This window comes from Penicillium samsonianum, assembly GCF_028829775.1.
Source record: "Penicillium samsonianum strain IBT 33392 chromosome Unknown utg000010l_segment0_segment0, whole genome shotgun sequence".
NCBI lineage: Eukaryota > Fungi > Ascomycota > Eurotiomycetes > Eurotiales > Aspergillaceae > Penicillium > Penicillium samsonianum.
The window spans coordinates 1,132,117-1,155,538 of record NW_026643268.1 but is presented as its reverse complement, the minus strand read 5'-3'; the positions used below and the strand labels follow the sequence as shown (position 1 = coordinate 1,155,538).

Below are 23,422 nucleotides of genomic sequence, written 5' to 3'. Positions count from 1 at the left end.
TTCTCCTTCATCAATATTACGCAGATCCGGAAGCTTGCCAACTTGCTCCCGTAACCATATTTTCGCTCTTGTCATCTGCTGACGTTCTTTAGTCCTCCCTCTCTCCCTCCCAGTGCTCATTTGCGTGGATGTACTAAGGTACGCAGGCCACTGGTCTTTTCTGAACACGGCATGGAGCTGCGACGAGGGAAACTCCAGGTAATACCCGTAGCATTGGTCCGGGGTTATGGAACGCCCATCCATCTGCTGGACATTGAAGTTGTTATTAAAAAGACCAGATGAAAATTCACTAAAAAAGGCCTCATGGATTGGTAGGCCCAGGCTTTGTGTAGTTCCTCCTACGGTGATTTTCATGACACAGAACGACGGTGGCTGATCCGCTGCCGGAGCAACAACTACCGCATTATGAGTCAGGGCTGTTGAGGGGGCGAGAGGGCTCTCTGTGACACTCTCAGAATCCACATCCATGTCTTGTGTCGCTATCATGTCCCCACCAACAGCTCCTCGATTCAGCTGTTCGCCGTCATTCTGAATGTCGATGTTGTTTTCGGGAGGATCACCACCGTATGTTTGACCATTGCTATTCCACAGATAGCCAAAGAACGCCTTGAAAACAGACTGTCGGAGAAAGCCAGCTGTCACGCGAGCTGGGATCTGGCTTTGCTGCAGTGACTCTGCGGACAGGGCGAATCGATCGGCCTCGACAGTATTCGAGTATGGCTTTCCGCACCTTTTCGCCACATCTATCTCTTCGGATATGTCCTCTGGGTATTCACACGGCCTGGGGGAAGGTAGCTCCACTGTTGCGAGTGAAGTGTCGTTTGTGACCGGTGCTTGAAATGCCCTTGCCCTCACGAGTGCAAAGAAATGGCGCCAGATATCTTGTCTGGGGAGAAAAGACGAATCGGAGCTCTGCTGATCAAACAGATCTTCGGGTTCACCGTCCTTGGACCACTTTAGGCGTTGGTAATTGGTCATCTCAAATCCGTACTGGAAACTGAAGCGCCAAAACTCAAGTAAGTCGTTTCCTAGCGATTGCTGTCTCAGCGCCATCGAGACGGGAACCGGAGTGTCGTACTTCCCGTACACACCTTGGTCAATGGTAATCTTTTCCCTCTGCGGTTGGACGAACAGTCGCTTCATGACACATTGAGCGACCTCAAGATAGAGCCGATCTTTGAAGAAAGTTTTCAAAGTTGGAATTGGATAATCAATCGTAGTCAAGCGCGCCCATATTTCCCGTCGAGCTGCTTCTGAGAAGTTTGGAAAAAGCCTGCCCTTCTTCATATTATCCTCCAAGAATCTCAAGTCTTCGCTGGAGACCTTAGGGACGCGAGATTGAAGCAGATCAACCGTGACCCCATCTATCAGTGATAAAAGCTCGTCTCTTCCTCCAACCAATCTCGAAAAAGTGCTGAAAATCAATCCCCAGTAGCATGCGATTGGCTGTATTTCCAATAAAGTTAGCTGGGATGAATGCGATTGGCTTTGGACTTCCGATTAGACTCACCTCGTCGCAATGCATGGCTGTCACTTTATGAAGTAGCCCAATCCGCATGCCCTCCCAGAGACCCGGAATAACGAGCAATGAGTTTAGCTTTTGGTGCAAGGTCTGATGTTTGAAGAACTGCTTCAGATATTTTCCTTTCTTGCTTCCTACCACTGCCTCCAGTATAGCCCACCAGTTATTGGCAGCGAGTGCATCCCTAGGCGAGTTGAGATAGCCCTCGTAGAAGTTGATACGCTCGTAAATCAGTCCATCGGGTGGGCGGTTGTCGTTTGGGTATCGCTCCCTCAGCGATTGGACGAACTTGTGACGAAGAGCCTCCGGCTCATTCCTGTGGCCATCTGGCGAAGCTAGGAAATTGTCAACGAGGATCTCCGAGAGCTAGGGCTGAACAAACTCACCTTCTTCATTATCTGTCAGATACACATCTACGATCCACCACTGGTTGTCATGATCAAGGACGCTTCTTGCAGCCGTGATAAGGTTCTCGTGGTCGTATGCGCACAAACGATAGTCCAACTCCATGTCCAAGCTAGGAATAACTCCACTGCCAGATCGCGGGCGTACACAATCTTGCCAATGAGTTCTGGGAACTATCACTGGCACATGGTTTTCCCTAATCAAACGCTGACAACCTTGAATCTTCATCATTTGCTTCAATCGACGGATATTTTGCCGGCCGTCCATCCGTCTTCTGAACCCGGTCTCAAAGACGAGGTGTGAGAGATGCACTCTGGCAGATAATTCGAAATGGCGTTCTCGATAGTCGTATAACTTGCGCTCCCAATGTTCAACTTCTGACTGTCTGGAAGATGACATGATGAGCGCGAACAGGTTATTTGCAGTGTACAGGTAAGTAGGTGTATAGAATGAAGAGAGAGACAAGTCCAGATATTGGAGAAACCACATACGATAGCTTTTATAGCAGCTTGAGTACTGACGCTTATTTGAATTGTGAGCCTTAGAGTCAGATTCCATCGACCTTATCCTTTGACATTGTATATCCTTCTTTTCCAGCGGTCAAAGTAGTCAATTATCTGCGTGCCCAACTGCAGCTGATTAGTATGTGAAGCTCATTTTTGCTGGTAGTTTATCCACCGCACTTATCTACTGCCCATGGAACGACACGAAAGTTGCATCAGCCTCAGGTATTGGTTTGCCGAAGGGTGTTGAAAAAGCATGAGCTGGTCATATCCTAGTATTGTACATAAGATCCTGTTTTCCCTGATTGTCGAATACTGGTACGCAGTTAACAAAGACTCCTTCAGCTTCTCGCTACCGATATCATGAAGTTCTCCACTAGGAGCAGATTGGATCAGCTAGTTTCAACCACGGCATTGTCATTTTCCGTCGCGGTTCTGGTCTGTCTATCTTTTGTCTTTGTCGGATGTACGTCGCCTTCCTCTCCAAGCGGTCTACATTTTTTGAAAGTAAGACACTCCTGAAAATATCTCAAGTTATCCACTTGGCTAAGCATTCGGCAGGTAGACCTGGAAGATTTCCCAAAGCTCCGTAATTTGCGAATTCGGGATTCATTCAATATTGATACTGCACCTATCAGCAGCGGGGGGAGAAATGCCGTCAAAGGAGTGGTCTCTAGCATTGATACCAGCCCAAATGAAACAATCAATGCAGCAACATCAGCTGCCAGCGGTAGCATTCAAGCTCAGATACACGGTTTGAAGTCCCATCTTTCTGGGTACTATTTTGTTGGTCTCTGGAGCTACTGCAAAGCCCAGAATGGCTCGGGGATGGTTTGCTCCGACCCTAGCACCTCATTCTCTTTTGATCTATCTGCCGTGCTTGACTCCACGCCCATAAAGGTCAGCGACATACTTCCAGATTTAGACCAAAGTTTGTTTTCCGGCTACCGTCGATTTTTCCAGAGTGTGATCTGCTTGTATATTTCCGGGTTTGTGACAACCACATTAACGCTAGTTTTGGCTGGCCGCAAGGTTTTCTTTTCAAAAGGCAGCAGGCTACTGGCTATATTTTGCACGGTATGTGATGGTCGAAAAAATATTGAAGAAGGGTGCTAACAAACCAAGCTTTCGTCGATGCTGATCACGACTGCCACATTCGTGGTCACGGTGATGTACGGGGTTTTTACTTCTAAGATAAAAAACACCTTGCAGTCTTACGGTGTCGAAGCCATTCTTGGAGCCAAGATGTTTACCACAGCATGGCTGGCAGCGTTCTTTTCTACTGGCTGTTCAACCATATGGCTGGTCCATCTTTTCTGCTGTTGCATCTGATTTCCAAGCCCGTAAACCGTCATCAGGCTGAGGAGAATTGGCAAATTGTCTATGTGGTCCATAGCTGTTGGTGACCTGCGACATTGTTTACTTTTATGTTGCACATTATGTGGTAATCGGAACTCCTTGATCGCTGTGTCTGAGTCATGAGAAAATGTGTTGGTGAGCTCCTACATGGTGTATGGCCTTTTGGTGCAAACTGCTGTGGTACATAGGATACATTATTGTTGTCTTCATGCGAATATACAGAATCACGGAAATTTCGCCTTTGTATGTAATAATTACTCAAGTAGAGGAAGTTTCCCTCCATCGGCCCAGGCTACAATGCTAGCTGCAGATGTTCCACAGTCAATTTCTGCCTTGCGATGAGACATGTGGGTCGGTGTACATCCTTCTGATGGGATCGAAGACATCACGCGCTGAGAATGATGCATTCACTGAACAAAACCCCTCGCATTCCGCTTGGGCTTCGCAAGCTCTTTCAACCAGGTTGCAGATTGTGTTCTGGAAATTCCGGAGAAGTTGATGGACAGAATTGGTCGAGCGCTCGGTGCCGGATTTGTAAAGCTTTTGTAGTTCGTTTAAAGTATGTTCTGTGAGGTCTTGGAGTAGCTTGAAGAGGGCATAACAAACACGGTAATAAGCATTCTGTGCTTGCTGTTGACCGATCTGACGTACAATCTGTACAATGTCTTCCATTGTGTTCATTTGCTTGAGGCGCTCTCATCCACGGGAGAAAGAAGAATCATATTTGACTCTCAGGCCCTGCCTTTGCATAATGAGGAACATCGATTACACAAATAGAAGGAGGACAGTTTGTATGCCGTTGAGACCAAAAAAACTCTTCGGCAATTCAACGTAAACGTGCTCTTTCTGAGGCTCTACTCTAACCTTTGAAGTGGTCATTAAAATATGACGGTACCTCCCTTCACCGTTCTGGTGAACACCGCACAAAGCGTTATCTCAACTCTTCATGTGCCATAGGAAACACCTAGTTGCCCAGTCAATGAGTACAGTCTGAGCTCCACATTTGTCTATAAAACCACACGCTCGTCCCAAGAATCCTGCCCAAGACGGCCAGTACATATACTTTGACTTTACAAAATGGACACTCTCGATTACCGAAACTTGCGCAACTACGCCATCGGTGCCATCATAGGCATGCTCGGACTGTCCTACTTTGTCATTTATCTATTGATGTTCTTGGTTTTTCATTTCCCTTCATCCCAAGAGTCAATTCCATACGCTCTAGCAGTGATCGCGTTTGGTGGAGGAATTGCCGTGTGGTATCTGTGTGTTGTCCTCCAGAATGGCTTCCGTGCATTCCACAAGAACCGAGAAAAGAGCAAGATTCCATGTGGTTTGTAGGTCTGTTCCTGGTATGGACCGCAGCACTTCCGACGATCGCTTTTCTCTTTCCGGCCCAACCATTGCTACAGCTTGGATACGCGTCGGCTTTTACGATGATCGCTGTTGGAAGCCTCTCGGATGGTTATCTTAAAGATATGGACACAGGGACATTTTCCAGTCGATTGTCTGTCCAATTTGCTTCTGTGGGCCTGTTGGCCTTGGTACCAACCATTCACGCATTGGCCGAGCCGCTCCACGCTCCCTCCCCACTGGCCGCTGCATTCGGCCGACTGGTGCTCATCAACCTATTCGGCTGTCTCTCTACGCTTTGCGCCCTCTTGAGAGAATTGGAATGGTCCAGACTTGGCAGCCTAGTCTCCACGGCATGTACTTGGTCTTGACATACAGCCTCGTGGAGTATTCCAAAGCGGTCATGCAGGTAGCAATTCCTTACATGTCTTGATATTGAGATTCGAATGGGGTGGACCGAAAAGGCCAACACACGTGAGACGCTATATTCTGTTGTCCGATATTGGGGTCATTGCCGGTGTACTGTCCAGATCAGCCGATGGCATTCAATTGCGTGACTGAACCACCACATGGGATGTTTGCTTCATAATGATGATACTGTTTCAAATTTGTTTCTCGCTTCTTATTTCTGTCATCTTTTGTTTCTTAGTTTGGGGTTCTGCCTATATTCGAGAAGCAAGGAGAAACTTGATCAACTTTACTAGTCCTGGTTTCGGGGCAGTTTGAAACTAGACCTAAATAACAGAAGTACTTTCGTCATGTCTATCGACGTTATTTGCACGGTGCATGCTGTAGATCACGGACAGTAATCCGAAATACCCTGTAAACAGTTGCCTGAACCCTTCTGACATGAGAGAAAAAAGGAAAAACAATATTTATACCATTGCGGAGTTTGGTCACTTTGCGCCGTTGGAACAACAACTCATCGGCCAACGCAATATAGAGGCTCTTTGGTCCGCCAGTAAAACCGAAGAGTGGTTAAGACTCAATGAATAGAGCATGTTTTGCTTCCTTTTGAGGTTTTAGTGATGTAGCTATCCATTTTGCCGCGTTCCATAATGTTGCGACGAGTCACAAAACACTATCATGACGATGAACAGATTTTGTAAGCCCTGCTTCCGCAGTTGCATATCCTAACGCCCTTGAAAGGTGACGAGTATTTATTTTTGCCGATGATGGAACGCCAATTGAAACATGGATCATAAGCAAAAGCATCTCCGTTGTCCCAGTTCAAGCGATATCCTCTGGAGCCTAAATTAGCGATGACAGCAAAGGTGCAAGTAACGTTTTCGGCCAAAAGAAACAATGATTATAGGGCAATGAGAGTTCGCCCAGGACAGACAAGCGTTGGGCGTTGGAACTGATAAGGAGAATCGAGGTTATATGAATTCATTATTTGGGTCATGTTCACAAGACTCCGTGTACTGTATATCATTAATCAGCCATCTTCAAGGATGAGAGGCTGTTTCATCAGAGCCTCGGGAGGCTTCCAGGCATATTGTAGCCAACACACACTGTTTTTTTGAGGATTCGGGGGCTGAGACCTGGGAGAATCACAGTGATCTCCAGCGGTAGAGTTAGGTATTCAGATATCCACCAACTTGCTGCATTGCTTCGATATCTGCTGGACAGGACGATGCTGCAATAGTGATTGGCCACTCTGAAACGTTGTCTGGCTGCACCCTATCCCTGACAAAGCCAAATGCAGATGGTCACTTGCTTTTGTCCGCTTGATTAAGCACGATACATATTGGATCAGAAATTATACTCCAGGCTTTCAACACGGAGCCTATTCTTGTGTCCGCACAAAGAAAGAGCAAGAATGTTGCCGCGGAGCCTCAACTGAGGGTCCTCACTTTGTCTTTAGTACCTCAAGGTTGCGGAAAGATGTTTCTTATAAGCAGGAAATTGAGTATGCTGTCCGTCAAGGAGGTCCTAGAACAAGATGAAGAGCTCCTGGGGATTATACAATATTAAATGGGCAATATGCCTCTATTTGAGTATATAAGTCTCGAGTTCTCATTCAAAAAGCATATCGGCTGCAATCAGTCATGGGCATGATTTCAGAAAACATCGTCAAGTCCGTTTTAGTGACCATTCTTCTTGTTCTCAGCCTTGGAAGACTACTTATTTCGTATCGGTTTCCCTTGAATTGGCCATGGCACAAAATCGATTTAGCTTTGTGTGCCTTGCCTTGTATTTTCTTCGCTCTTCTCACTGGATTGTTCTGGAGCAACAGGTTTCCAGCATGGGGTGAAGTGCTCTTCTGGGTTACTTCGATCTTCCCACCACTACATGCAGTAGGTCGACAGTACATGGAACTAGATTATGGTGGGTCTCTTTTAGGCTAACCACGCCATAGTACCTCCCTATAATCTTCCAGCAGCGGAAATACCCAAACACGCCTCGATTACTGCGCACCATGTATCCTTCTTTTGCTGCACTTTCCACCCTGGCTAAAGTGGCATTCTCCCTCGTTGGAACTTTTGTCCTGAGCTCTGTTCATCTGGGCGGCCTCTTTATTCTCTCTGTGGACTACCTCGGTATAGCTGCATGGTATTGGTGGTTGTTTCGACAGTCAACTCTAGGCCGAGCTCAGCTGCGGTTTATCTCGTGTTACCTCTCTGTAGTAGCACTTCTTTTGCTTGTGGTTGCCATCATAGGCATGTTAGGTAAAACATGGATATTTGCACTGGAGGTAATCGCAATCATTCCCATATTACCAACAACACTGACACTCAGCAGATCGAACTGATCCTTGCCTTGGTATCTTCTTTGCAGTTAACCAAGTGAGCCACGGAGATGTACCTTTGGGTACCTCCAAATGAATTACGCCATGTCGACGCCATGGGCAGGGTGACTCAGGCAAGGCTTTTAAACCAGAATTATATGGTTTCCCGCCTAAATGCAAAGAAATTCGCAAAGGAGACTGGAGGATAATTTAAATCCAGCCTTCTCATTAGCTAGAGCAAATTACAATCTGATTGTCCATGAACTCGGGAGATATACCATAGAGTGCTTACTGCTTGAAGTCACTTGATTGTATACAGTGTGATCCTTTCTTAGTCAAATAGTACATGCATCAGGACTGGCGTCACTAAAAAATAGTGTTCGAGAAACAATCAAAGAGAACGAGATAGTGAATCCAATTTCGATCCTCCCTGTATACCAATCGATAGAATGCCTAGCAGAGTAAGCTCCTACATAGAGAGTCCATTTTGACGGGCTGACCTATCGTGCACGGTAGACCTATTTCATACTCATTTTCTTGCAAAAGATTTTCATATATTTAACGATACACGGACGAAACTAGAGATTGCGACATGCTACACTTCGGGTCCTCGTGTGTGCCCTGTATCTGTCTGACCTAGCAACGTCTATGGGGCTTGGGACGAAGTCGTCGCATCCAATCCAGTCGAGTTGCCTCTCGCTCGGAAACCGCTCGCTCTTGGCGCGGGCCATTTTCGGCACCCGTTCTTGGGGATTCGCCAGGCTGTCCTGCTAGGAGCGTAACATGTGAGCCATGGGATCGAAGATGAATCCTCACTTGAAGGATTTTGTTGGCTCGCCGCGAAGAAGGTGGGCTCGGCGAGTCAGCGCGAATGTTGCGACCGGCATTTGTATCATGGCGAGTGGTCATCTTTGATGGTGGGAGCTTGGAGGAGTCACACAGGAATGGCGCCAGGTCGCAGTCGCTTGCTAGTTTTTGGTGGCGCAGCCGGCGAGCTGTTGCAGTCATTGCCATTTGAGCTGACAGGTGCAAGGGAAACATGGAGTCAACCCGACCCTGCCCATTATATATATTTCAGAGGTCTTGCTGAATCTTTTGAGAACTTTGTTAGCGAGCCCTATAGTCTGCTTAGTGGCATCAGTTTTCAACCCGCCATCAATTCATTATGGGTTCCGCCGGAGTTTTGAAGGCAGGAATGCGAGGCAGCGTGAAAAGGACCAGACTAAATAGATTCCGGTGTTTTGCTACCAAATCGCTATGAAAGCAATGCTTAGCAGAAATTGAGGGTCGCGATTTTTGTTTTTTGTTCACGCGTATGGTCATGAGGCCTCAGTAAGTGAAAAGCTTACTGGACTTTCAACCGATTCTCAAGTAATCCGGGTTTCTCAAGTTCTTGAGTCGCAAAATAAGAACTTGCATGGTGAGCTAGTGCAAAAGAGAGTGGGTATCGCTGGAGCAATACAGACATTGAGTTCGTTGCAAACAGAAGGAATTGAGCTTACACTTGACACTCATGGCAGTCAATCATCAGCCATTGGTATGCACTCTGTAGCGAGCGAGGTCTAAGCTTGCCTGGACAGCACCCGACGGATCACCGATATGCGCTGAGAGCGCACCGAATATTCTATTTGTCGTGCATTGCATAGCGTGCATACCTCCGGTGATACGCGCTACATTTTGACAACAAGGCTCATCTAGATCCAAGCCGTCGCCGATGTTGTAGCAAATAAAATATATCAATAATCTTTGTAGGAGGGCTACCAGCGAACGAGTAATAGCTGTCTCGAGCCGGGCGTTTGGCAGACACGATTTCCGAATGATATATGCTGAGGCCAATATCGTATGTTTAGCTTATGAAGATGATTGTAACATGTATGGTTGGTTTCCGTGGAACTCACTTATGTTGTATCTGGAATTTTCAGTCGATGAGTATGAGATATTAGGTCCATTGAGGGCAGAAATGATAGTCAACTTCGTCCAATCAACGACATACAGGACCTGTCAATTTCTAGTTGCGACACGGCGCTTTCTCCTAGAAAAGCTAAGTGAAAGATTACCGATCATCGTTCGATACTCTGCTAACTCGGTCCAGACAAACTCACATTCTATTAGCTGCATCAGCTCGTAGACACACGCCTGGCCGTCCATCAAACATGGAATGTGGCCTAATGATTGCCCTGTCTCGTGACACATCGTCAGTTCCCATCGCAGTATCAAGTTTATTTCAGGTTTCTGCTAAATCTATCGTTTGGTGGTAGCATTACGTATTCTTGCACCTTAGTCGTGTCTGTCATGGTGGGACACTTCACGAATACCTTACTAGCAAGGAACGCCTTCATAGTTGCACCGGTATCGAGGGCACAGTGATCAATGATACTTGTCAATCGAAAGTCATATCTAGCCAGAAGTAGCGGCGTAAACCATATATATGCGGACGTGAATTTTAGGACTGTGAGAACGCCGCAGTTTCTTAGGTCAACCTACGGAGCGTCGTGGAAGCCGGCGACACTCACAAAATACTGTTTTTGATAGATAATACTGAGCCCTGGAGCTTCTGGGTGGTATCTCGGGCCGATTAAGCTTTTTATCATGAGATAGCGTTGTCTGTAATAACGTACATCTTTATGCGGACTTGTTGATCGCATACTCCAGGATAAAGCGGCAGGTATTTTGTGCGTCGCGTTTACGCACAGTACTCAATATTTGATTTATGATCCTGATTTTGCACAGCTGTTGGACAGGAGTGAGACCGCTTTCATTCATTTTCAAATCTTGCGCCTGGGCCTCCACCTATTCCTATATAATATCATCTTCTCGATAGTCACTGCGGAGAGCTCTTTCAGCCCTTCTACATCCCATTGGATAGTTGCTCATTCTATAATCGAACAGACCGAGCATGCCAAAAATTAAAAAGCCTTCTCGGGAGCAGGCAGGCCACAGGTCTGACGAAGTACAGCTGCATGCTGCACCGTCGTGTTATTCCGTTCGGTCTACTGCCTCCAGATCCAAGGATGACCGGAACCCTCTCAAACCGGTGACTAGGTCGCACAAGCATACGGTACCAATCTCTCCTTTCTTCCCATATGCTCTGACTCTTTCGTGACCAACACTGTGCTAGCGGCGTAACTTGATGTACTCTACTGACTATGCTAGGCATCCTCCATCACGAAAAACCCTAGGCCGAAACATGATAAAGCGACCCATAGAAAATGCCTCCAGATTATGAGCAACATTGAGGAAGACATTCAAAAAGCACAAGAGGAAAGGGACGAGGAGAGACGCAAGCATTGTCAGTTCCTGGAACAACTTGAGGCCGAGAAAGTCGAAGAAAATTCGAAATTGCAGCTGGCTCTCACAGCACGAGATGCAGCATTAGCCGAGAGTCAGCGGGTTGTGCGAGAGGTCTGCGAGTTGCAGCAGCAGCTGGAGTCCACAAATGCCGCTCTGCAGGATCAGGTCCCGTGGAATGATATTCAGCTGGTGTTGGATCAGGCACACGGGGACCTGGTGTCAACGACTACTCGATTTTGGAACACGGTCGATGCCCTCCAGAACAATCGACTGGCATCTTATTTGCCGGGCTCTGGGGTCATTCACGCAGACTGGCCCGAGCAGGGAGGCGTGGCTACTCAGGGCCACGATTTCTCCCTCAGCTTGTCCGAACCGAACGTCCCGCTTCTTGATCAGCAGGAGCCCTCTGCAACCAACCAACATGGATCTCTAGAGGGATGAATATGTTCTTTTGGACCTAGTTATTCATGTAGTAGAGCTGGCTATTTAGCATATAGCCAGTACACAAGTAGCTTACGACAAGTATCTGGCAGCACTCGCACCCTACCATGACGAGGGTAGAAGTAACCTATTGAGAGTAATACAACCCGGCTTGAGCCGGTTACCGGAGGTAAACCTTTTACTGTTGGCAAAGTCTGGAAAGGAGGGCCGTGAGTGCTTAAGTTCTAAGTTTCTCCCATCATTGAGAATTGAATCTTTGGCTCTGCGAACTTCTACGGAAACTCAGCACATCTTGTGCGCACTCTCGTGGTTCATCACTAATCTTTGGCACAAACCTGCCATGAATCAAATTCACATCCAGCCCAAACACGTGTGGAGCAGTTTTTTCTATAGTAATGATTTTCAGACACTGTACCGCTTTTATCAAACGTCAAGGATCTTGTTTTTGCAATAATCTCGACCGATGTCAGATCATTTGCAAAAACGTGTGATATTGTAATACTACTCTGAACTTTCGTTGCTCCAGGCAAGGCCTTCGATGATGCAGACCGGAGTATAGAAATGGTAGGCCAAAAAGAGTACAAATGACCAACATGGCTTGAACTAAAGAAAACTTAGATGATTCGCCTAAACAATCTTAGACTATAGCCGGTTGGCCTTGGGAAATCCTTTCGGTATGCTAAGTTACATTTCCACTCCTAGTCCTAAGATGTTGCGTAGCTTGGTGGAGGATTGGCGAAACAAGAGATCTCAATGCGCAATGACAAGATGGTACAGGAGTGGACACGTTGTCAGTTGGGAATCGAGCCCATTGAGAAATATTCAGCGGCCAACCAATGAGCGGCTATTGGCTTGCTCACATTCTATTCCATTTAGTATTTGGCAGTCGAACAACGTACAGATACCTCAGGACTAACACGAGCTGATACCTTGCTCTGGTCCAAATGGCCGAAAATCAAAATTTAACCACTGTTGCCCGACGCAAAGATCGGCCGGTTTTCTGGCCCCCTGTAGCTTTGTTGTTGCCCTGTTTTGCCACTTTATCCATCTCAGTCTCCACGATCGCCAATCGAGCAAAGATATCAGCCAAGTCATTGCGAACGGTTTCATTGCAGGTACTTTGGACATACGATGAGCTCTCAATGGACCTGCATAGAAGATTAGCGCTTTATGCTTTCACTAGAAGGTTGAACCGCAACTGACTTCATTCGGGTATTTAGTCTGGACGTTGTCAGCAGGCAACCCCGAAATCATGTTCTGTGAAGAGGTCGATACTTACTCCGCCACACATTCGAGGGCTACCGCATTGCCTTCTCCATGGAGCTGAGGCTGTTTGGGTATTTCCAAGTCTCTTTCACGTTCACGCTTCATTCTTCGCTCTTGTAGGGCGTCCTCACTCTCGTCCGCTGAGCTGTCGTTTTCCTGATCGTCAGAGGAGCCGTTTCCGTCCGGCAAAACCTCGTCCTCTGTTGTATCGCCTTCCTCAGATGCCGATGGACTGCTCGTTTTCTCAGACTCGGAGGATGACAAAGACAATGCACGTTGCAGTCTGCTTTTAAAGTCTAGTCCTCGATGAGTGTGCGACACTTTTCGAATTCCACCCATGCTTGCGTTTTAGCCACGAGTAGATGGCGAGTGTTCCCGATTATGGTCGAGTGTAGAGTAAAAGGAGACGGTCCACCGGATTTAATAGATATTTGTAGTGAAAACGGAATTGAGTGCTTTGCTTGCTTGCATTGGGGGGCGCAAGGTCAACCAATTCCCACCCATACTTTCCACAACCGGGGCTTTATTTAGAATGAATCTTAGGCCATGACTCACTAAATGATCTTAGACTTTCATCGTTGACACCCTCATATTATGAATTCCACATTTTCTGTCAAACCAACGTTGGCAGATGAATTCATGTGGACGATGGACAAGAAGGCAACGAATGTTGTACGAAGAAAAGGCGGCCTAGAAGCACATGCTCCAACGAAGCGGTAGAACTATGCTGTATGGCCAGGAAAGAAGGGCCCCAGCATTGCCTTCGCTTCAACGTCGCTGTTTCTCAACAGCCCCCTATTTCCCAGGGTGCAATAAAAGCTGAGGGCATGTTTGGACTGGTGAACGATGAGGGCCTGAGACCAGCTCACCAGACTGAGCCATGGCTCATAATCAAACAATGGTCTTTTTTAATGCAACCGTAGGTTCTTTCTTAGTTGACCGAGTACTGAAAAGATTTTTAAACTCAACAAACCTACACCTTCGAGTTCACTTTGTGCTGTTTTCATCACCCGTTCTTCCCACTGCTGCCAATTGCTTGAAAATTACCATGTCCCCACGTAGCGCATCGGGCTGGCCGGAATGGGAGGAGAAGAATCTTCTCTCTTGGCTGGATGCCCATCGGGAGCTGTCGTGGAAAGCCCGCTCCGATGCATATTACGAGCAACACCGCGTGGCCCGAAGCGCTGAGTCTCTACGGGGGAAGAAGTACCACATTCTGCGGAAGTGCCGTCGCACCGGCGCCAGAGCTTCTAATCGTTCAGGCAATCAAAAACAATCAAAAGCTGTTCGCCGCTCGACCAGCCGTAGGGCTTCATTAGCGACTCTCCCAAACAAAGTTTCTACCAAAAGTAACATTGACAAATGGTTTCAAACAATCTTAACGGCTGAGGCCAGCCAGACCGACAGCAATGGATCAAGTCATACGAAAACCCCCAGAACAGGTACGAAATACATTTCCTGGTATCACCAGCTATCATTTACTCATTACAATCTGATCCTCTGTCACAGGTCGTGCGACGCGAGTATCAATCCCGTGTTGGCCTAAAGAAACTCGATCGTCATCTTGGATGTGGGACTATGTGCATCGTGTTTGTGCAGCCAGGAAGCTTGAATAGCACTGAATAGAACGCTCATGCTAGTAGCGTGTTGTTTTCACGCGGTTTACGTCGTGATATCGAGCAACAGTGGTCAACTATCTCGATACCTAGCCCTGGTGCACGTTGCTATAACAAAAACCTGTGATAGCTCCGCAAGGAAGCCGCAGCATGAGGAATTCCGTCGTGGCTGTACATATTCCCCCATGTAATTATAAAAACAAGAGAAATCATCCTTCCTCGGAATTTTAACACCATTGGAGGCCTCCCAGATGTCAAACGTTGTGAAATGGAGCACTGTTCTCGTGCCCTTGGAACACAGCCGTCTACAGTGCTGTTATGAATCAGCTATACATGCACGTTCTTTCTTCTTGTCTCTAATCCAGGAGAATGTCATCTGAGTCCCATGCGGTCTAGAAAATACTGCGGGCAGTGTATAAAGACTCACAGACCTATGAGTGTCCTCGGAACGAGATCAGGGCGTGGTAGCAAGGGGCTCTCCGGAAATTACAAAATTCACTTAATTCTTGTCAGCTCGAGGTAATATTTTTGGTTCCACTTTCAAATGGATTCGGTTAGGTCGGGGTCGAAAGCAGAGTGATTCGTAGAGTAGAATCTGAGGCATACGATTTATCTTCGAGCCACTCCCTAGTCATGTTTGACGAGAAGCGAAGGTTTTCCCGAGTCAGCCCAAGACTGGCAGATTCAAGTCATGAGGAAAAATTGTTTCACACAGACCGTGGAATCATGAGCGGGACCGTCGATCAGTAGTCGAATCCCGAATCAATTCGACAACAGAGTTTTGAAAACCATGGAAACGCTCGCTCGGTGAGAGAAATCGGTTGTCAGAAGGATTCAAGCTTGAACTTCATCGAAAGCTTATCTATAGGCATCTGCTCCACTGGTGTGTTGGATTCCCGTGATTAAATCTGTCCCAGAGTCCGAAAATTCAGAGGGAAAATCGGGTACTCTCTCCAAGGTCTCACGCAGGCGAAGTATAGTATATTGTAGAAGGAAACAACATTATTCGTAAATATTCTCGGTCGCCAGAGTAATGGTCAAGATGCACTGGGTGCTTGAAATAAACTTTGTGGGTCGGCCCGGATCAATCGGTTTTCTCGGTCTCTAGTGCACAAACCGGAGACTTTGTTTAAATCTACGATCTTGTTCTTACACAATTGACATTGATTTCAAAAACTATCTGCTAGAATTGGCAGACTGGCCACCGAGTTGGAGCAGATAGGGAGAGGATGGGTCGGGCTCAAAGAGAGTATACTTTCTACGAGGAAGGTTTATGCAGGACAGAAGACATAGCTTCTAGAACGTTCTATAGACCAGATAGAGGTAGCAGCACCTTCCCACTCCACGGAGGACCAATCACTCTCTTGCGAGGGCAACTGAACCGCGGATCAGATCTCTGTTGCCAAAACTCTGTGTGATATTCCAAATACTCTCCTGCCCCAGCTATACCTCCTAAGTAACAAAGACCGCTGTTCCATCGGGCCCTAACGGCCGTCAGGTTTGGGTTTGTGGATCGTGTCTGGACCCTTGCAGATCCTTCCGATTTCTTCTGCGGGCCACAAATAGAACCTCCATGATCTACTGTCCCGTGGGTCGTCCCTGGGATCTGCGTCGCGGAACCGTACCTGCGTCTGTCTAAGTTCACGCGCGGTGTTTGATTGGTCCGTTGGGTGCTATTTGTGTCCAGGGCCTCGTCAATGTGACAGTAGCGTTGCAATCTTGCGAGGGGGCGATCACGAGGACCTAGCTCGTGAGCCATGGTAGCTAAAATAACTCACTTTATTGTCCTGGAAACTGGACTCGGGTTTATTCTAGGTTTCCAACAAGGTCTAGAATTTGATTCTCTGTCAAAGGAAAACAACCGATACCCTGGATTTGGGAGTACGTGCATAGTGTCTGTACCGACAGTTAGCAGAAGTGTTAGGGGAGGCAACATCAGTTGGTTGCGAGCAACAAAGAAAAGTACCGTTCGAGTAGCGCGAAACTAGAAATAAGCAGAGGATTGTAGTGGGATCAGTGGGAGGCACGTCCTATGGCCAACAGCCGGTACAATCGAATGTCACTGTCTGCCACAGTCTCCAACCCATCATTGCGGCATCTGTTGAAGCACTTCAACCTTCATGAAAGAAACGGTGAACGTGGCTAGAACGGGCAGATGGAGAGTGCCACCGCGTTGAGCGATTTAATTGCAATTTCAATGATATGTAGGAATCAAATTTTTGCGGCGTTACTTTCTGCTCAACAAGTGATGATAATGGTTCACCACGCTCAACGTACGATTTTGAGAGGAATGAGTCCAGGCTAGACTTGACTCTGTAGGCCACAAAGTCTCCAGACATCAGTTCAACGTCGTTGCGATCTCTCAACGCCTACCAACGAAGTAATTGTTCTCGCTACCATCTGCGCAATTGGTTCCTTGGTAGAGACGTAGCCAAAAAATTATAAAAGGGGCCAGGTTCCCAGCCGAAAAAAATCAGGACTTCGGTCTTCACACTCCGATGTGTCATGGTGTCCCTCTTTTGCCTGCGGGCTTGGGAGGTTCCGTGACCACGGCTATCGCTGCCACGAGCCCAACGATGTAAGAATGTGCTCCCTCGCTGCCATGAGCCCCGCGAGTGTAAGAAGGTGCTTCGCAGGACGGGCTCTGCGTTATCAAGTGTGCTTCGCAGGACGGGCTCTGCGTTATCAAGTGTGCCTCGCAGGACGGGCTCTGCGTTATCAAGTGTGCTTCGCAGGACGGGCTCTGCGTCAACAAGTGTGCTTCGCAGGATGGGCTCTGCGTTATCAAGTGTGCTTCGCAGGACGAGCTCTGCGTTATCAAGTGTGCTTCGCAGGACGGGCTCTGCGTTATCAAGTGTGCTTCGCAGGACGGGCTCTGCGTCAACAAGTGTGCTTCGCAGGACGGGCTCTGCGTCAACAAGTGTGCTTCGCAGGATGGGCTCTGCGTTATCAAGTGTGCTTCGCAGGACGGGCTCTGCGTTATCAAGTGTGCTTCGCAGGACGGGCTCTGCGTCATCAAGTGTGCTTCGCAGGACGAGCTCTGCGTTATCAAGTGTGCTTCGCAGGACGGGCTCTGCGTCAACAAGTGTGCTTCGCAGGACGGGCTCTGCGTTATCAAGTGTGCTTCGCAGGACGGGCTCTGCGTCAACAAGTGTGCTTCGCAGGATGGGCTCTGCGTTATCAAGTGTGCTTCGCAGGACGGGCTCTGCGTTATCAAGTGTGCTTCGCAGGACGGGCTCTGCGTCAACAAGTGTGCTTCGCAGGATAGGTCTGCGTCAACAATATTCCTCGCAGGGGGGGTGCTGCGAAACCAAGGACTTCAGAGCTTCCGTGACCACGGCTGTCGCTGCCACGAGCCCAGCGATGTAAGAATGTGCTTCGCAGGATAGGTCTGCGTCAACAACAATCCTCGCAGGGGGGTGCTGCGAAACCAAGGACTTCCCTCACAGCCAATGAGCCCTGTGACTGTAAAAATGTGCTCCCTCACAGCCAACGAGCCCTGTGATTGTAAAAATGTGCTCCCTCACAGCCAACGAGCCCTGTGGTTGTAAAAATGTGCTCCCTCACAGCCAACGAGCCCTGTGATTGTAAAAATGTGCTCCCTCACAGCCAATGAGCCCTGTGACTGTAAAAATGTGCTCAGTCATACATTAATTGGCTCGCCAAGGACTTGTTATGACTCCCCTGCGATGTGCAGGCACCTCTCCGTGGTGCTGGGGACTAGTATTCGAGTATCCCAAGAGTATTCGAAGAAGCAAAGACCTGCGCCACATTTTCATATTTTTCGTATTCCAAACCATCATTGGAGATTTAGATTGAGCCCTAGATAGATTCGAAAATTCAAGACCCAACCTTCGTCGTCGAGCGCCGTATTCCTTACCCTCCTGTCTTGATAGTCTGCGATCTAGCTCTCCCGCCGCAATAGAATGCATCTCTGCCATCAGGGCGTAGAGCGAACCGAGACGTGAGTGTGTTGGCCCGTCGCAGATGTGTTAGTAAAATTGTTGGTTATTGTTGATGAGCGTTGATGAGCGTTGATGAGCGTTGATGAGCGTTGATGAGCGTTGATGAGCGTTGATGAGCGTTGATGAGCGTTGATGAGCGTTGATGAGCGTTGATGAGCGTTGATGAGCGTTGATGAGCGTTGATGAGCGTTGATGAGCGTTGATCAGCGTTGATGAGCGTTGATGAGCGTTGATCAGCGTTGATGGACGTTAATCAAGTTGATCGTCGTTGATGAGTGTTGATCATGTTGAAATATCCCGGTTACTGAGATGATAATGAGGCTGGGATCACGTGCATACATATATACCTGTTCACCAGCCTACTTGTATCTTAGACAACATGCAACACAACACACAATAAACTCCCATCCATAATATGAACACTGAGGCATCACTTATCAATCAACAGATCAAGTTGATAAACGTTGATGGACGTTGATGAACGTTGATGAGCGTTGATGAGCGTTGATGAGCGTTGATGAGCGTTGATGAGCGTTGATGAGCGTTGATGAGCGTTGATCAGCGTTGATCAGCGTTGATGAACGTTAATCAAGTTGATCGTCGTTGATGAGTGTTGATCAAGTTGATAAACGTTGATGGACGTTGATGAACGTTGACGAGGGTGTTGATGCGTGTTGATGGTGGTGGTATATGGCCAGGCGGTGAAGTTGAGTGGTGGTCATCGTGTCACGGCCTAGCGCGAGCCCCTTTCTTACCTACCATCTTTCTCACCCACATACATGACTAGACTTCAGCAAAGCCCAACCAAGCCCATTTCTATGCACACAACTACGGTATTGGCATTCATAACCCTGCTGATTAATGTCTTTTTTTATGCATGTTCTAGTCTATAAGCTCAGATCTCGGCCCGACGTTTTCCCTGGCCCAATCCGGGGGTTCAACCACTCCAAGAAGCAAGATATCAAGGTTCAACGGCAACGACCCGGTAATAAAAGTCATGGAAACAATGGCTACACTATAGACCCGATTGAATAGCAATTACCAAGAAAAAGTCGAATTTGACCAGGATTTTGTACTATTCTGGCACTTAAAGGATTAGTGAGCGTCAGCACATAGATATATATATTTCATATAGACAGAAGTATCTTCCCGTTCAAGTATGACACTTTCATCAGTGGAACTCGTCATTTGTAGGTTTATAGGATTCAATTTCATACCAAAAGCTAGCTAACTTCTCACAATGAGTGTCTGTTCCCACAGATAATTGATACTGGGAAAATCTGCAGTTTTTATGCAAATGCCAAGAATTGGCATGTCTGTATTGTTTTCGGCCCATAGCCCATCTGCGGGTTGGGGTCGGGTTGGGCTTTTGGGCCGGTCCGGAAGTCTACATATGACAGAGATAACAGTTTCATTGTTTCATTCTGCACCATTTGGCATCACTTGCTACGGTGGTCCCCTGGTGTTTACCCAGTAAAGTTCGCACACAGCCTCCAATTCGATCGAGCTGGTCCAATGCAAACACCAATATCCCTCGGTGAAGCTATAATTAGGCAAAACACCCACGATCAGACCTACCAGGTGTAGATGAAGCATTGGATGAGCGCTCGAAATACATTTTGTTGCTCAGATAATTATGGTGATGCGATAGACTGTTCCTCGCGTAGTCGAATTTGCCGCTTCAGGCGGCTTGCAAGTCACTTACTCCTACTCTGCTGTAGAATGCCTACATCCACAACGGTCGCGAGTCAAAGTGGATTCCCAATAAAGACAACGAAGAAATTGAGGGGCTTGGCTCGAAAATTTCCGATTGGCTGCTTCTACATGGGAGCCGTCGCAACCCCGTGAATAATCCCGTAAGCAACTACGATTGATATCGCCTGTCCTCTCCCATTATCAACATCCACTACTGCACCCAAAGCGATCGCCATTACTTTTTGGGCATAGTACCCGAGTTCACGCGATCGAGCATACTCTACTGTGTAGAGAACATGGTTGCAGCTCGACCGGGTCTAGCAAACGCCATCTTGACCAGATCTGGTAAAGGCGATTCCGCCGGCATTTACGATGAACTTTGGTGATGCAATCTACTTGGATTGGAGCCGCAGCAGACATGCGCGTAACCAATCCCGCCGAAAGCAATCATATGAATGCTGATTAGGGGTAGAAATTTTAGCATAGGCTGTCATAGATAGTCAGAGAGGTCGCACAGAGGATGGCTCCGAGTAAAGTTGTGCAGACATCCAACTTTACAAAGGATCTGCTTGAACAGTGATATGCCAAATGTCGTCCAGGGCGCAGTGAGGTTTGACAAAATATATTTGATGCCCAAGGACAGGGGACGTAGGGGACGTAGAGAGCTCGGCCATTCCCTGAGAAAATCGCTTGCACGCGATATGTCAGAAGACGATTTCGGTGATAGATACACGCGCTCGGGTTGACTAACCTGCAGATGCAGTGACATCCAGGGGAAATGGTCTTTGCACACGTTACTCGGCTTGGATAGAAAAAAGCGTGCTTAGGCATCAGATCCAGCCAGCGTATATTCAAAGACACCACAACAGTTCTGACGGTGCTCTTGATGCAGCGTCGTGCGTGTCTGGTTGATTCATTTTCACTTGTTCGTTTCCGCTTGTTAGCTCCACCCGCTGGAATACATCGACCGGCTCAGCAACGCGGAGTAGGATCAGGTGAAACTATCGGACGGCATCTCTTTGCTCGTGCTCTCTAGTTGACTCGGCTATGACTCGACACCCTACCGCCTCCTTTTATCGGTTCGTACCTGATATGGCCAATGTTCATCTGTAGGCTCGAAATAATGGGGTCCCGCCTCACCTTCTCCTTGCACGCAGACTTAGACTCACAGCCTGCTCGTCGGCGAAAGTAGGACTCGTCCGCCATGAGCCAGACTGAAACATGAGCTCATCCCGGTGCCTGTCGAGCTGCCAGGCATCAAAAGACGTGAGATGCGAATCGAGGATAATGAGGATCACCCATTGGACGTTAGGAATTTGATCTACAAGGAGGCTATTCTTTCGTGGTGTTCGAATGCCGAGACACGGTGGTATAAGCCCATTGTGGCTTGAGCTTTGTATCGGGTAGACACATCAGCACATGACTGATGCACAGAGTCGACTGAGAGAAGGGCCGAGACGATCTGGACCTTACATTGGCTCATCATCGATGCCACCAGTAGTTATGTGGAAATGATAGATAGCATGCGATCGCATCGGTATAGGGGAGCTCGAGCAGAGAAAATGAGGGCGTCCTGTTGTACGATGCGAGTCAGCAAGGCTTACCACTTGGACGAGTTGTTATGACTTACCTGTTCATAGAGTTTGCAGAGGGCACGCTGTGTACGCTTGAGACGAGACGATCAGTGAGCTTCGTGGTCATATGAACTTGCCAAACAGATCACTTACAATCCTCTTCGGCAAGGCAATGCAGCACCATTCATGCCATGTTGTATTTTGGTTCGTCGCACTCTCCGGCCGTTGCTCCAAAAAGGCCGGGCTGTGGCGCAACGCGCATTCTCTCGGGCGGCATAGGCCGTGACAACCTCACCAGGCACAAGCAATCATATAGTCGTAATGGATGAATGTTTCGCAATGCGGACGACCAGAGACTCCGCCATTCATGGAGTGAAGGCGGTGAGGGCGAAGACGCGATGGAGCACGCGTCGTAGTGCCACCTAGTCTTATCTCCGATCCGGCGATAGGACTCCCAACAGGGATGTTTCACGGTGGCGATGGGCTGCCCTCATGTACAACGGCACGAAAATCAGCAATTGTGTTGATGTTCTGGAGCACAAGAAATTGCACAAATAACTGATGTAGCGCAGCGGAGGACGCGGTAAGCCACTCACACTATAAGGAAGAATGGATGTCTCAAGCTTCCATGCAACGAAGCTCGCACTCAAATATTCGCACCCGCTATTGGCCCGCTCCTCTGGTTTATTCTTCGTATGTTGCGTGGTTTGAAAGAATTGTGTAAAGGCCATGGCTTGTTTTGGCTACTAACGGGGTGCTGTATTCTCGGGCCCTCTGGTGCGATGTCAATGGTTCACTGTCAATCATTAGCTTGCAGATCGGGGAGACAATCCATGACTCACATTTTCTGGTAGCCAAGTCTTGGGACAAAGAGACGGCAAAGAGCTGTGGTCCTTGCGCTCGTGCATTTGTTCGAATGTACTCGGTTCTATTGAAATCGCATCATCTTCAGGATCAGTGAGACAGGCCAGGCTAAGATTCACATACCTGCGACGCTTTGCGGTTGAGCTTTTGCGGGGCCACAAGGGCCATGATTTCGTTTTGAGAGAGGTAATTGGGCCAGTCTCCTGCACCGGACTTTTGCATGGCAAAGCCCTCTTGTCAGGAACTTTCGGCCGGGTTGGCTGGTGAAGGGGGAGCGACGATGTGATCGGCAGCTGCCCAAGGTGACTTGAATTGGAAGGTGTCCTGAGGTCTAGGGGTGGTGGGAACTAGGGCATCTTTTGTGTTGAACGGGTTGAAAGGACCGGGAGAAGGAAGAGGCAAAATCTGGAGAAGAGGAGGCAGTCGGCGCTCTTCGCCCACATCGGAGGTTCCCATGCTGGTGGTTGATTTGAAAGAACTTAAACCATGTTAGTACCATTTGATATTCAAAGCATCATAGCAAGGTGACTCACGGAAGAGAGCAGCGGCGAGAGTTCTCGTTATTCAAGCTGGCCATCTCTTCATACATTGCTGTTGACATACCTGCGACGCGGATATTCGCCTATCTCTTGGGAGCACACACAGTGGCTGTACAGTAGATCAGCTAGTCGACTGCTGTGGCGGAGGCATCTACGCATAGACACCTTGACCAGCTAATCCAAAGCTCGTATCTTTAACCGGCTGATGTGAATGGCAGTGCATCTGGTGGGAATCATACCTGTATCTCTCACAGGCACTGTCTGGCTTGTATCCTCGATGTATCCTATCAATGTCAGC

General features: G+C 47.9%; 1 protein-coding gene across 1 annotated transcript; it reads right to left on the bottom strand.

The window, feature by feature from the left end:
* Positions 1 to 22,822: 22,822 nt before the first annotated feature.
* N7471_013916 (uncharacterized protein) lies at positions 22,823 to 23,041 on the bottom strand (the record flags this gene model as incomplete). Its single annotated transcript, XM_057286634.1, has 1 exon — positions 22,823 to 23,041. The coding sequence occupies one exon, from the start codon at positions 23,039 to 23,041 to the stop codon at positions 22,823 to 22,825; it is 219 nt and encodes a 72-aa protein (XP_057129113.1).
* Positions 23,042 to 23,422: the final 381 nt, after the last annotated feature.